This window comes from Hippocampus zosterae, chromosome 3, assembly GCF_025434085.1.
Source record: "Hippocampus zosterae strain Florida chromosome 3, ASM2543408v3, whole genome shotgun sequence".
Taxonomy (NCBI): domain Eukaryota; kingdom Metazoa; phylum Chordata; class Actinopteri; order Syngnathiformes; family Syngnathidae; genus Hippocampus; species Hippocampus zosterae.
Window position 1 is genome coordinate 25021528 of NC_067453.1, and position 14845 is coordinate 25036372.

The following is a 14845-nucleotide window of genomic DNA, read 5'->3' on the forward strand; positions in this document are numbered from 1 at the left end:
TTTCATAACTGTTTGTTGTAGAAGATACCCCCCCCCCCCCCCACACACACACAGCACACTTCCTTGCCAAAAGCTGAAATATTTAACAGATTCTTAGAGGAGAGGCGTTTGAAATGCATCGGGGGCGTTGATCCGATGCGTGCGTTGGATATCAATGCGCCCGTGCAAAATGCGGAGCCGGGGGCAACGGAAGCCGACATCAGCTGCCTTTTGAATCATCCTTCAGCAATTTCTCAAGTCGTTCCGCGCTGATTTCCTCTTGCCTAATTGCTGTTTCAAAGTTGAGCGCCCCTCTTTATGTGGACACCACGTGTGTTCAGTTAATATTGCTTGTCAAAGACGACAAGCATTCTAGAGATAACTACCAAACTGATTCCAATAAAACACTCAGACTTTAATAGTGACTCAGGGATACAAAAAAAAAAAAAGGCAAAAACATAGCAAGTCACACACACACAAAAAAAGTTTTACATTGACAAATGTACGTTTCGTATAGCAACAGGCTAGTTTTAGCTCATGCTAAGTTTCCACTATGTTGCTGACGGCCACGGCAGCGCTGTTGCGGGGGCACCGTGGGGCAAAACTAGGGGACGGGATGAGCAAATGTGACAGGCCGTGGTGGTGGCGGAAACGTTTTAATTCTTCCAAAATTTGCCACTGCCATCACAAGCGCGGATGAGAAATCATAAAACGGGAGCGAATGCAACGAAAATCTTACAGTAGGTAATGGGGCGGAACGCAACTTGGAGGGAATGGACACATTTTTATGCGAACATATCACATTTGCCTCCCGTGTAGTCAATTTAATGTGACGTTAACGTTGAAATGTGTCAGTGATAGAGAGATGTAATGTCATTTAATGGACATTTTCTCTGAATAACAGCCTCTTTTGCACGATTTGGTAGAAAAGGTGAATTAGCAAATTACTTCAAGCGTTTCTTAAGCAACAGTAGACGTGGCAGCTTCATTCAACTAACGCACTCCAACGCTGGCCAACATCCCCATTTCATTCGCAGACAATTTGACAAAAACATGACAAACGTGTGAGGGATTCGATCAGAAGGCCACAGGCCTGGAGAGCCTTACTGAGAAAACAGCAGGCCAAAACAAAGTGCGTCTTTAAAACCCGCGGGGATCAGCGGCACCGTTCCAACACTCTCGTGTTGGAACGGTGGCCAGAATCCCGAAGCACGCTATGTTTCGGGCAGATGGGGCAGCTGTTGTGGCAGACGGTAACATAGTGTGAATGTAGTTTTGACAATACTCCACTTAAAAGTAAACAATCCAATCCAGTCACAACGGCAGGGATTTTAAATACTGTACATACCACATACACACAAGGACTTTGTATTGCGACATAAAAGCAACCCTGTACCTCGGAACACGTTCTCCCATTAAATTGTAATGATAACAACAATGTTGGTGTGTCTTTAAAATTACAAGTGAAATAGGTTTGGTTTTGTTTTTTTTTAGCTGCATTCGCCTACATGTGGTCTGAAATAATGGTGGACCAGCCAGACATTCATTTTTTTTTTTAAATAGATCAGCTAAGGCTCATTTCAAGACACGATGACATAATAGAGAAGCTATGTTGACGATGTATCTTCGCCGTTTTTTCTTTGCAACACGGCGGCTTACAAAAGTTAATTATAAAACAGTTTGCTCCTTATTTGCACTTGAAGGGAACTTTGATGTATGCCCTAATGACTCTGAAAACCCGAGGCTAACTGTGTAAAGTGGCATGATTGGGATTATACATCTTTCTTAAAAACAACCCGATTGGCTCAAAAGTCCTGCAAAATTAATCATGTCTGCAAAGTAAACTAGGTTTTCGACTGTGGTGTAAAAAAAAAAAAAAAAAGGAGAAAAAAAGAGAATTAACAGGGAGTGATGCTGGTCTTTTATATGAACCAGTGCTTGAAAACACATAAAAAATTAAGCGGGTTGCGCGTGACCACCAGCCCAATTTACGCAGTACAAAAGTTGTAAACAGGTAATAATTCAGTAGGCTTGAGCCTGTTTGTCATCCGGTTTATTGGGCCGCACGTACCAAATGTTGTTTGAGGAAATCTCTTTGAAGAACAATGCAGAAGCTCCTTAAGAGGTCAAAAGGAGGCAAGTATTCAAGGAAACGCCTCATTGGAATACTCGACGCCGTCTTGTGTCTGTTCTTGCCTTTTAAGTCTTCATTTTCGTAAGTCCTTCATTACAGACTTGACTAAATCTTGATACTGATATATTCCGCTGTCTCTCACTGTACACGATTGCGTTGCATAGCCTGGGAGCTCTTCTTACAACTCGCGACTCCCATTCATACAGCAGTGACGTAACCCAGATCTGTGCTTCATTCAGAATAATTGCCCACAAATAATCCATTTTGCTGCCAAACTGTTATTACCGCCATAAAGTCCTTATATGTGGAGGCGATGCTTTCAGTAACTGACGCAATTCACTTTTTTGTGGTCATTCGGTTGGTTTTGACAAAGAGTGATGAGTCGCAACGTATATTGAGAACGGAGACGATTGACAACACTCTTACATAAATAACATTCAAGTGTGACCATAACTCTTCATTCAATTCAAGTAGTGTGACGGTTGTAAAACAGGCCAACACGGAGTGACTAATTTTGCCAGTGAACGTTATTGATGAAGTAAACGGTGAAAATGAAAATGTCATCAAAATGAATGCATCTTTCTGTGCAGTCTGAAGCGTAAACATTTCGGAGGGAGTACTTGATGCATCTAGGATTTTGTAAATAGCGTATTGTCCGCACTACAAGGTGCACCTTCAACTAATGGCGTATTTCGAAATCGTCTTCATATATAGGGCGCACCGCGTTATAAGGCGCATAGAATAGAAGCTACAATACTGGCTGCAATTATGCGATGCATCCACTAGATGGAGCTACGCTAAAGGAATACAATACAGCTTTATTTATGTAGCGCTTTGACAACCGCGGCAGCTGTAACAAAGTGCTTTACAGAACATTTAAAATACTACAGCCAAGAAATCCGAATGTTGATCCATATATATGGCGCATGGGATTATAAAGCACACTAAGATTTTGAGAAATTTTTATGCTTTTCGGTGCGCCCTATAGTGCAGAAAATATGTTACTTTGACAGAAACGTGTATGTTGGTATTAATAACATCATGACTTGGTATTTTTCTGTCTGCTTTTTCGACAAGATCGCTGTTTCGACAAGTTGACCTTCATTTGCATTGATATCACGTTATATTGCTTTGTCATGCTGTTTTTCCCTTGGGTGGGTTTCAATCTCAACTCCAGCCTTTCTATGCGGAGTTTGTCTGTTCACCCCGTCATCACTCCATTACACAACAGTGTCCTGACAGACTATTTCTCATTCTGTTTACTTCTACCGCCCAAGGACGTTATCGTGAATAACTGCCGAGCGGAGCCATCGCATCGGAATAATTGTATGACACGTCTACTATTTGATGTGCTTGTGCACCGCACACCCCTTCCAAAACGTGCCAGCGCAGGGTCAGCTTAACCGTGCACTGGTACATATCAGACCACTCCAAACATACCAGAGTTCAGGTGTCCGGCAGAGATTGGCTAGAAGGCGAACGCGCCCCCCCGCCCCCCACCCACCTTTGACAGTCCCACCCCTAATGAAACAAGTCTCATCTTCCCCCTGTCATCTCCTATTAAACGGATGCAATACTTTGTTTGAGCCTCTTGGTGAACAAGTGGCTCACCCGTCCACAGTAGGAATCGGCGGTGGTCCGGAGAGATGCGTCCAACGGCTGTAGCAGTGAAGTCTCCATGTTCTCGCCAAAGGGGTACTGTAAAGGAAATTGCAGACATTACATACCGCCGATGCTTTTTAGCTGTTGACTCACATCACAAAGTGCATCCGCCATAATCCGTCTGCATCGACTTTGGGACTATTTGTCTGTTTTATTTTTGCTTGCAGTTTTTTGGGTGTTTTTTTTTACATCTTCACAGAAGGTGCAATGGCCCATTTGCAATCACATTCTGCATTTGGTTCCTTTTGGTGTGTCTGAATGATGAATAGGAATCAAGTGAACTGTAAGGGAATGTGCTCGGTAAGGTGTAATCGTATCGGTGAAAAGAGCAGCATTGTACGCTCCTCCGGGTCCCTTTATTGTAAACAAAATAACCAAGCTGCTCAATGAACCAACCAGGACGAAACTTCCAGACAATGCTATATAGCGAGAAATGATGTTGACGTTTGCTTGCATTCTTTTACTACTCTCCTGTAAATACAAAGCAATCACACTTTTACGGCACCTCATTTGACTCCTGTTTGGCCACACATTAGGTTACTCAAAGCACACTTTCTTTATTATCTTTCATATAGCACCACAGGCTGTAAAGCACCATTAACGGCCTTGCATCGATTTTTATGTGGATGCTGCCGCTGCGTCGTCCGCATCGCCATCACGACGCCTCTAACTAGCATCAGCACTAAAGATTTTACAACTCTTTGGTGGGTCAGGCCGGCGTAATGGTAGTGCCCTTTATTGCACGCGCCTCTGCTGGATGGGAGAGGCCGCCTGGAGACGCGGGGCTGACTAAGGCACACTTGGTGGGAGGGAAATGAAAGTTTCTTCCGGAATTGCCTCCTGTAGCCTTTCGGAACCTGTCCCCGAAGGACTGAGTGGGAACAAATTGTGAGTGGGCTCAACGGGCTGGAGCAATAGGAAGTGCTCATAAAAGTGTGAAATAAAACAGCTTGTAAGCGGGAACGAAACGTTCTAAAGTTTCCATTCTTTTTTTTTTTTTTTAGAACTCCAATCGGCTGACTGACGATTGCATAGGAGGACTGTACAAGGCCTCGGATCTGCCAACCAGTGCAGTTTGTTCACCGTCCAGTATGAAATTTCAACCCTGAAAATGACTTGGTCATAATTGGGATGACATTTTGCAACTTGCCTGGAAACAGGAAGTACAGTTTTGTTGAATTATTTATAATAGAGTGGAAAATGGAAAATTTGTCACATTGATTGTCTGTACATTTATCCATCCATTTTCCTAATACGCTTATCCTCACAAGTCTGACACTTCCTTAACTTGCTTAGTAAAGCTGTGCACAAATTGGTGCTGACCTGAAGCGAGAAGTGACCTGGCCGTTAAAAACGAATACGGAATTTTCGGATTTGACTCAGAACAGGTCAGGCCAAAACAACAACTCGAACCAGTACGTAGTTTACAGTCTCATTTCTTTTATCCCTCTCCCCGGCCGTCCAAGCTCTTCTTTGTGGTTACCTTCACAGTCCCCCAGAGAAGTATTCTTTGATCAACCAGAGTGTAAGCTGCTTTTGTTGTATCGTTGTTGGTCTATCTTGCTAGAATATTACAAACCCAAGTCCATTGAAATTGGGACGTTGTGTTAAACATCAATAAAAACGGATTCGAATGACTGGCAAATCATGTTCAACATCCTACAGGTGACCAGGCTAAGTGGGAACAAGTGGGCGCCATGACTGGGTATAGAAGGAGCTTCCCTGAACTGTTCGGTCATTCGCAAGCAAAAATGGACACGAGGTTCAAAAGCCAGCAATCTGTGATGGAATGAGGCTGTGTTAGTGCCAATGACGTAGCTAACTTACACATCTGTGAAATTGATCGGTTTAAATATGAAATATCTTGCCGCTGAGTACAAAATGGCGAAATGCGATGACAAGGCAACATCATTTCGATAAGACCGCGATGTAGTGTATTGTGATTGAAGCGGTTGTGCCCTTTGCCATGGCGCGGTGTCATCGCAGAAAGTCAACTGTGCTGCTGGGTTGAGAAACTATTTGATACATGACATGGGTCACATAATTCAGTGAGCTGTTCACAAGGCTTTGCACCACGTGGGACGCAGTTTTACTCAGTCACAGAGAGACAGATGACGCAGTGCTGCGTTATGAAGCCCGCTCGTTGACTTAATAGCCGAAAACGAAGGCTCACGGGCTGTGGAGCCTGTGGCGGTAATGAATGGAGACCGGCTAATGAAGCCTTTGCTGGTACTCCGCCGATTGCTGCCTGCTTGTTGAATAAGATAAGATATCCTTTATTCGTCCCACACTGGGGAAATTTACAGCCTCCAGCAGCAAGAATGTATGTAGAAAGAAGAAAGAGAAAAAAAACAACAAACATCTTTCAATTAAATGCAATATGAACACAAAATGGATAAATCGCAGTACTATTTACAATTTTCCTTCACATCATTTAATTATTATTATTATTATGATTGTTATTTTTTATTCATCAGCCTGACAGCAGTCGGTAGGAACGAGCGTCGGTATCTCTCCTTCGTGCCGATTAAAGAAGAAGAAGAAGAAGAAGAAAACCTTTATTAGTCTCACACACCGGCAGATCGGAGCTGACCCGTGAGGGCAGCGGGGTGAGAGTTCTGCGGCTAACTGGGTCTAACTGCGTCTCGCTAATGTGGCCGACTGGGGAAAGACAATAGGGTTGAAACCGAATGGGACTTTAATAGGACTTTATTGGGTAAATAGGACAGGCTTTTTCCCTCAGCCTGTCCTCAGCAGTGGTTAGCGGATCCGCCTCTAGGTTCTCAGGTTGAAGGCTGGAATCCGGGCTACAGCATCCTGTGTAAAATTTGAACGTTGTCCCCATGCTTGTGTAGGTTTTCTCTCAAATACTCCAGTATTTATTTTTTGAGTGCATGCAAATACTTTATGGGGTTTTTTTTAAACTTTCTTCCCTCCAACTTTTGCTGCCATAGATTGTGAATTTCTCCATTGTGATACAAAAACGTTTTCTAATCTTATTATCCCATGTGCCCATTTACAAGCCGTTTTGGTCATTAAAGTCACTAAAGTGTCCATAGGTGTAAGTGTACTGTGAATGCGTTGACGGTCTATACGTGTTCAGGGTAGTGAAAATGGATGGCCCGGTTCTTCTTAACTTACTTTTGACAGCTCCGTTGGGAAACATTGGATGAACTTACTGTAAACTGTATATTTTATCTCCACAGGTAAAGCAAGCGTTCCACTAGTGGGGCTGATTTGTCAGGATTTGGATTAAGAGCGAGTCTACTTGCAAGTCTACTCTTTTACTCATAACACTCATTTCAAGGTAAGATTATTTATTAGTTTTGTTCATTCTTGGCGGTCCGTACCTGCCGAATGGCCTCGTAGACGGCTCTAAACGCCGGCTGCTTTTCGTTATGGTAAACTCCCCTGCTACCGTGGAGAATGAGGACGCCATCTTTCTCAGCCTGTTGACAGTTGAGGCCATAGACGCAGTGGTCCGGACGGTAGTTCCACTGGCAGGGGAACACGTAAAGGCGTTCTGGAAAAGGGCAAGAGCGATTCACTTTAATAAGCGATTATTTGTTGGCCTGTCTGTCAAATGCATGTGCACCCACCCGGGTTGTGATGAAATATGATATTGAGAAGGTCCTGGTCCCCCCAGGTGATGTTGAGCTTATACTTTTGAAGGAGGGGCATCAGCATTTCACTCCAGTGAAGCGCAACTGTTGTCATGTCATTCTAGAAGGATTCAACAGAAAAGTCAGCCTGTCCAAAAAAAATTATTTTTGCTTCAGCTCCGGTTGCTCAGTCTACCAACCCTTCATCTGAATTGAAGGAAACAGTTGCTTGATGGAGTGTAGGACAGAATGATGACATTGACCTCAAGTGGACGATTTTGGTAGTGCAACTAACCTAAACCTACCATTAATTTGACTCTTTCGGGGATAATGCAGTCCAGGAATTAACTGTAGTGTTAATGTAAATATGATGTTAACTATGATATTATACAACATCGCATTACATTTGCATTTACCGCCACTTTAAAGTGTAGTAACATCCTTCCATTTTTTTTTATGTAACACCGCTTATGCTCACTGGGATTACTGATGAGCTGCCACCGACTTTGGAAGTGGGGCCTTATACATCCTGGAGTGGTCACCAGCCAAGAACGTGGCCATTTTCTCTCCATATAATTTACTATTCACTGCCTGAAATAAATCCAACTTTACACCACAAGGGCATTCACCTTAAAAAGAGTTTCCCTGAGGCGTGTCATGTTCATGAGCATGACTCCTGAGTTGACGCCAGTGTTGCCATAGTAAGGATGGCGGGCGAAACGGTTGTACCAGCCGATACGTGGCTCCTCGTGCTCCGGGGCCATGGCAGCCAGCTGGCTCTTGTTGAACTGTGTGAAGAAGGCCCAGATGTCCTCCACCGGCTGTAGAAAAAGGATATCTGTGTCCACGTAGAGCAAAGAGTCCACCTCCTTCAGGATTAGCTGAAGAGAGAAGACAACAATGACTTAATATGAGGACAAATGTTTCCTTGTTGATGTTAAAATGAGCGATGAACCTACAGGTAAAAAGAGTCTTTGAGAGGCACATGGTTTGAAGAGCTTCTTCCACTCTTTCTCATCCCCGCTGGGGAAAGTGATGGGGTAGATGGTAAAGTTAAACTTCGCCTGAGCTGATCTCGGCCAGGAGTACAGCTTTAAAGAAAAATGAGAAAAAAAAGAAAAACATTCATGGACAGTGTGCCCAAAATTCATGAATAGACATTCAAGATATTTCACAATTTAAAACAGTTCGCAATTGTCTTCATGATAAGATTCTTGAACTTAGTTATTCAAACTTAAGCACTTTTAAAGAACTTATTTAAATTACTCAGCTTGTGTGTGTGACCATAAAACCATCAGTTGCATTGAGGTCAAGAACTATTCCGCGGCCCGGTGGTCAGGTGTTCCAGTGGTTAGTGCGTCAACCTCAAAGCGCAGAGGTTCAACTCCAGCTCCGGCCTCCCTGTGAGGAGTTTGCACGTTCTTCCCTGTGCGTGTGCGGGTTTTCTCTGGGTACTTCGCTTTCCTCCCACATTCCAAAAACATGCATGACAGGCTGATTGAACACTCAAAATTGTCCCTAGGTGTGAGTGTGAGCGCGGATGGTTGTTCGTCGCTGTCTGCCCTGCGATTGGCTGGCAACTGGTTCAGGATGTCCCCCGCCTACTGCCCGAAGACAGCTGGGATAGACTCCAGCACCCCCCGTGACCCTTGTGAGGATAATGAGATTGAAAAATGGATGGATGGAACTATTCCGACAACGGAAGATATTTTACAGTTTATTTTTGTAAAATAAATACTTTACGGATAGCATCAATCACAACTGAATTTTCACTAACCCTGCAAAAAGTATAGAGTATTTTTAGATACAGCTCTTATAGTGTATTTTATTGGACTATTTTAGTGTGTGCGCTATCATTGGAATGGACACTCACCGCATTTCGAAAGCTGTCCTGTAGCTCATCATCGGCAAAGATGTGAAATGTGAGAGGCTTTTTGCTGAATATGATGGCAGACTTGAGCATGGTGAGCGTCTCGTCCAACCTCGGGCCACAAGCCACTACAGCTATGTGACTGCTTTCGTTATCGCCGTCTTCTGCATCAGAGTCCATCCCGTCCCTAACAGCCAGGACACATTTATATTACTCTGTAGTTGTTCAGAAATCAGCAGACTCACACTGAGTTGGGTTTTACTTGCCATTAAGTTTTGGGGGTGAGGACTTGCATATTAATAAGAGTGTGCTGCATGCAAAACCCTCCTCCTATACTAATGGCCTGGAAGGTGAAAAATCACCTGACTTGTTTGTCGATGGAGAGCTTATGAAACACCATTTCTGCTGTTATTATTGTATAAAATGTGCATCTCAAAGAGTGGCACTTTAGTCTCTAAACACAAAGCACAACACAGCAACTGTGATTGTGCAATTAAAGCAGTTTGTTAAAAGCCCATGAGGCATTTGGGATGGCAGCAACAGAACTTTTATCTCTCTGTGTGTGGCCACTAAACACTTGCAGTGCTGCTTATTGCAGTCCTAAGTATCTTTCTAGGAAATGCACAAAATCATTCATACCTAAATGATGATTCCAAAAAGCAGTTCAGTCCACAAACATCAGCAGGCAACCTCCAAAACGGATTCCAGTAAGAGACTGACAATGATTTACACCTAACAGAGTAAAAAAGACCATCTTTTTGGATGCTTTTCTTAAACATTAGCAGTGTTGTGTGACGGGATTATGAGAATTAAAGGCAAAATGTTAACAGGTGGCGTTGGTTTACGGGAGCTAAAGTAATTAGCGAATTAATTATGTGACAGTACACAAGATCACTGTACTCACTATAAGTAAACCAGTGAACCAAATTGTATTTACTAGTAGTGAAACTCATTCATGTGTTACGTACAGCAATACATGACTCATGATGAGTTTTATTATATGATATCGTTTCGATATCAATGTCACGTTTCCTAAATTTTGCAGCGGGTACTACAGCATCGGTAACTCGTAACGCATTAGCTGTAAATTAGGCAGCATGGCTAATGTAGCTTTAGCTACCTGACCGGCTGGTGAACTCGACGGCCTGTCAGTCCTGGGTTTTTCCTGAGAACGTTCCCCGTGTAAGGACTCCCTCCGGCGGGTGTCCTCAGCTCACCAAGGCCCCGCCCGTCGGTGTCCTCCAGGGTAGACGCGAGATGATTGAACACGTAGAGCAATGAAAAAAAGGTGAACGCCGTGCACAGGAAAAAGGCACGCCGATAACAGCGCATCCTGTGTCTGTGGGTTCTCGACAAAATGTCGGTTAACCTCTTCTGCCCACATAGAGACTGACTTAATCAAGTTAATCTTTCCTTCTTTGACAGAGTAAAGGCAGGTAAGCGACAGACCGCGTTGCTGTGTTCACAGCGTCGAGTCCCGCCTACCACACGCGTTCACTCAGCTGCCGAGGATGTTTTTGTTTTGCAAAACCACAAATTATGCGATTGACAAATGACATTACAGTTGTTAACGTTGACATTTTCCCATTGAAAAAAAAGCACGAGTAAATGTGGTTAAAAAACGCGCCAGCACTGTAATAAACGCTGCAATTACAACCATGGCATTGAATTGACCATTATAAATACTTGATGTACTATATAGCATCAAACTATATTGATTTGAATATACTTCAAGAAAGTTATGATAAAAATCCACAGGCTAATGTTATTTTAATGACTCACTCATTGAAGAATTCATTAAATATTGCTATAGCACGGTGGACCTTGTGGTAGTCACATCTACCTCGCAGTTGTGGGCTTCAGAGTTTGAATCTCTTGTTTTCTTGGTACCTCACCTTCCTCCCATACTAAAAACAAAAACTAAAATGCATGATTGGATCATTGGAGACTCGAAACCAGGGGTGTCCAAGTCCGGTCCTCAAGAGCCCGTATGCAGCCTGTTTATGTCTCCCTCCTCCAAATGATCACTTCATCTATTAAGTTGAGAAGCATGATAACGATCCTGAAATCTACTGCTTTGTACTTACATTAAAAAAAACTCAAACAAGAATGTACATTTATTTTAATTCACAGTATTTTACAATATAAACCATTCCATAGATTAATCATGCTCAGATCTAAAGTGAAAAAGTAAACCGTTCAATAGTTCTTACTAAATGCTAGGAAACATTTATTGCATCCAAAGACGAGAGCAGATAAGGCCAGAGTAAGCAAAGAGTGTTATGACTGACTAATAATAACATGGGGTCACAAAACAAAAAGTAATTGTGAACATAAAATGCCATTCAAGTGCAAATAACAAAATTTCTAGCGTACAACATGAAATAAACTTCACATTGTCATCTTAATGCATCACTTGTTCTTTGCAGCCACCACCACCAGTATGATGATGCCACCATGTGCTACTTATTGTTCATTTGCTCACTTTATCGTGTTTGATTTGGCTGTACCAGAAGTATCTTCAAAACACCCGAACATGGAAGCCAAATCTAACAAGGGTAGTTATAGTATTAACTAACAAAACATGCATGTCAATCTCTGGTTGAGTGCATTAGAATGGCTTTTGCCGTACTGGGAAATCCGTGGATTAGTGAGCATCGCCGCTGACGGACGAGCCCTCCCCCCGCGGAGAGGAGCACCGCGACGCTCCTCGCTCAGTGTTGTCGGAGCTCGAGCCGCTTTGATTGTGCATGTCGGCGGCTGCGGCGCCGGCGGAAGTAGATGTAGGTTTGGCTTTCTCCTTAAAGTCTGTGATTATTACTGTCAGGTCACCGACCGTAACCTCCAAATGCTGAGCGCTGCTCCGGTCCACGTTTTTTAGCCTAGGTCTGCAGAAGGGAAATAATAAAAAACCGAATGAATGCGTTTCCCAAACTTAACTGAGCCAAGCAGCGTATTTTATATTAGAAAAATCTCAAGGCAAACCACCGAGCAAAAATGCCATGGTCTCATTTCAATGTTTTTACAGATTTACTTTGTCTGAAATCTTGAATTGTTCAAATTGTCACTCTATGTTGCTGTCAAAGATAGATGAACACAGATACATCATCATTTGTTGTGAGAATAAATAAATAATAATAATAATAACACTAATAATTAGTCAGAGCAATTTAGTCAAACCGGATTTTAAAAATAGTTTTTCTGTGGAGGCCAGACAACCTTTCAACACATGTTATCCTAGTCAGGCGCAGATGGACGTGTGCTCTTCCACTGCAGCCCCCGGTTCTCCCAAACTTTGAACGTCAGTACAATATAAAAAACAACAACAACACTGAATAGTAAGAGTTCCAGGTTCACAGTGTAGTGAGGAGATTCCGGGCGACGAAACCGGGCCAGTATGCACATGTCATGAATCCAATGGTGGTTTAGTGTATCCGGTCAAATTGTGCGCAGGGTATGAACATTCGAGAATGAGGCCCACTGAACTAATACTGGTGAATGTGGCTGTCAAATACCTCATCTTTTTTACGCTTTTCTTCCTCAGCGCGAGTTCTCTGTCGCCCTTCTCCGATTTGTCTTTCTTCTCCTTTCTAAACAGTGTGGGCGGCGGTGCAAATTGCTGATTTACTTGCTGTACGACCAACTGGGAAACGGGCCGTGGTTTTCTAAAAAAAAAAAAACAAGGACAAGAGTGTGATGGTTACACTTGTGGTGCATCCGCAAGATAAGTACACCAGCGGGTTCACTGGCTTGTAATTCAGAATGATGACTTGTCTGATGTTGCCAGTCAAACGAAAGAGTTCATATATTTGCATTGGCTAAATTTTGGTAATCTGATTAAAAAAAGTGACATTACCCCCATTGCATGCTGCTTTTTAGTTTGACCCGAGATAGAAACCCTCAACCCTGGACTGTAATGTCAAAATCTTGTACACCTTGTCCCTTTCACAAACTTGAATAACAAGGTTCACATTGTAGGCTCCCTGTGTTCCAATATTGTCAGCTAAGTAACGCAAAATACCCGCAGAGGTTTTCCGTAGCCTTTAAATAGCCTCAGTCTGTCTTAGTAGGCTTCAACTTCATGGGGAAGACCACTGACTTGATAGTTGTGCAGAAAAACATCACTGATACCCTCCATATGGAGAAGAGGACTCAAAAAAACGTCACACCACTTCATGCTTCCGGCTGCCGACAGCTTATTGGAGACAATGATTTTATCTTCCAGTTGGACATGGCACCCGCCGCCCACAGAGCCAAAAACTAGCAACACCTGATTTGATAATAATAGACTGAATGCAATAGATTAACTTCCCTTTGAGTCCCCCCCACCACCCACACACAAACATATTGACCATATATTTAATTTAACATTTGTCATTACAAGAAATAGAATACAGTACTACATTCACACCTCAGGAGCGCTTCTCGTGGTGCGTTGACATGTAATGGGAACATGCATGTACTTTATTTTGCGTGTACAACAAAATGAGAAACATCGGATACAGACTGACTCCAGTGGTCTTAAAGTTGTCTCGTCACGAGTGTAAATATGTTACAGTCTTCCTTTGTCCAAACGTTGCAAGACTTGACATATACTTACCGAGTGGACGTCCCTTTCCTGACATCGCACATCGTACACTTGAACGCCTCGGCGGTGTTCCTGAAGGTGCAGACGCTACAGTCCCAATAGCCATCGTCGGTTGGCGGTTGCTTCGGCTGCCGTTTCGGCCTTCACATAACACAAAACAACAACGGGAGGCTGGCTGTAAAACTGTGTGCGGATCAAGTTTAACCAAAGCGGCTCGGCACGAGTGTTTTCATGTCTGAGGTCGACCAAACGAAGCTTTCAAGCACACGGCAGTGGTGCATTTAACAAGCTAACCGCCAAGAAATCAGTCACGTTCAAAAGAGCTCCATCAATTTCCCGACGCGGTTTCTTTTCGGGACTAGCCTGCAGAGCCGTCTTCAGTCACGTACTGTATGTTATTGCTTTTTTTACCTTGTGGGACTCTTCTTGTCACCCATCATACACAAGTTGCCGTCCGTGTGGTCTAATGGATCAAACGTTACCATTTAAAAATAAATAATGTCGCGGTTAGTTGCTACTCAGCTGTCGTTGAAACTCCGGTTGAGCAGGGTCACGTGGCCGAAGTCCAACCAATCACGTTTGACTTAATCACAACAGCGCCCCGATGATGGCATACGGAATGGAAAATACTTAAAATACAACAATCCTAATTTATAAACAAAAATATTGTTTCAAATTTATTTAGCCTCTTTGATTGGCTATTTTGGTCTCCAACTGAGGGAATATGGCCACTTCCTCCGGTGTACACCAGAGAGGCGGTTTCCTCTAACCTAAGAAGCGAAGCAGACGCGGAAACCATCCTGTTTTTGTTTGTTTGTTTTTCAACTTTATTTAGGAACAGAAAATAGAAAAATAAGGGACATGGGCATACAAACAAAAGGCTCACAAACGTACACTAAAAATATATTAAGAGCAATTATAAAAATGTTCTGTGCTTTCATATTTTTGCATTATTCTTTTTCAAATACACAAATTTTAAGTCTCTGATTAATCGATCTACATATGTGTGT

At 43.0% G+C, this 14845-nt stretch overlaps 2 protein-coding genes across 3 annotated transcripts; both read right to left on the reverse strand.

Annotated features, from left to right (window-relative positions):
- Positions 1-373: 373 nt before the first annotated feature.
- LOC127597589 (glucoside xylosyltransferase 1-like) lies at positions 374-10748 on the reverse strand. Of its 2 annotated transcripts, none has more exons than XM_052060737.1 (8): positions 10368-10748; positions 9887-9979; positions 9251-9434; positions 8337-8468; positions 8007-8258; positions 7375-7498; positions 7126-7298; positions 374-3811 (listed from the first exon to the last, which is right to left on the reverse strand). In XM_052060737.1, the coding sequence occupies exons 1-8, from the start codon at positions 10577-10579 to the stop codon at positions 3674-3676; spliced, it is 1308 nt and encodes a 435-aa protein (XP_051916697.1). In that variant the 5' UTR covers positions 10580-10748; the 3' UTR covers positions 374-3673. The 2 variants fall into 2 exon arrangements, with proteins under 2 accessions (XP_051916697.1, XP_051916698.1); XM_052060738.1 differs by lacking the exon at positions 374-3811 and adding an exon at positions 6339-6436.
- Positions 10749-11351: 603 nt separating this feature from the next.
- On the reverse strand, positions 11352-14588 carry LOC127597602 (YY1-associated factor 2-like). Its single transcript, XM_052060761.1, has 4 exons — positions 14247-14588; positions 13848-13976; positions 12763-12912; positions 11352-12135 (listed from the first exon to the last, which is right to left on the reverse strand). The coding sequence occupies exons 1-4, from the start codon at positions 14318-14320 to the stop codon at positions 11895-11897; spliced, it is 594 nt and encodes a 197-aa protein (XP_051916721.1). The 5' UTR covers positions 14321-14588; the 3' UTR covers positions 11352-11894.
- Between the last annotated feature and the right edge of the window lie 257 nt (positions 14589-14845).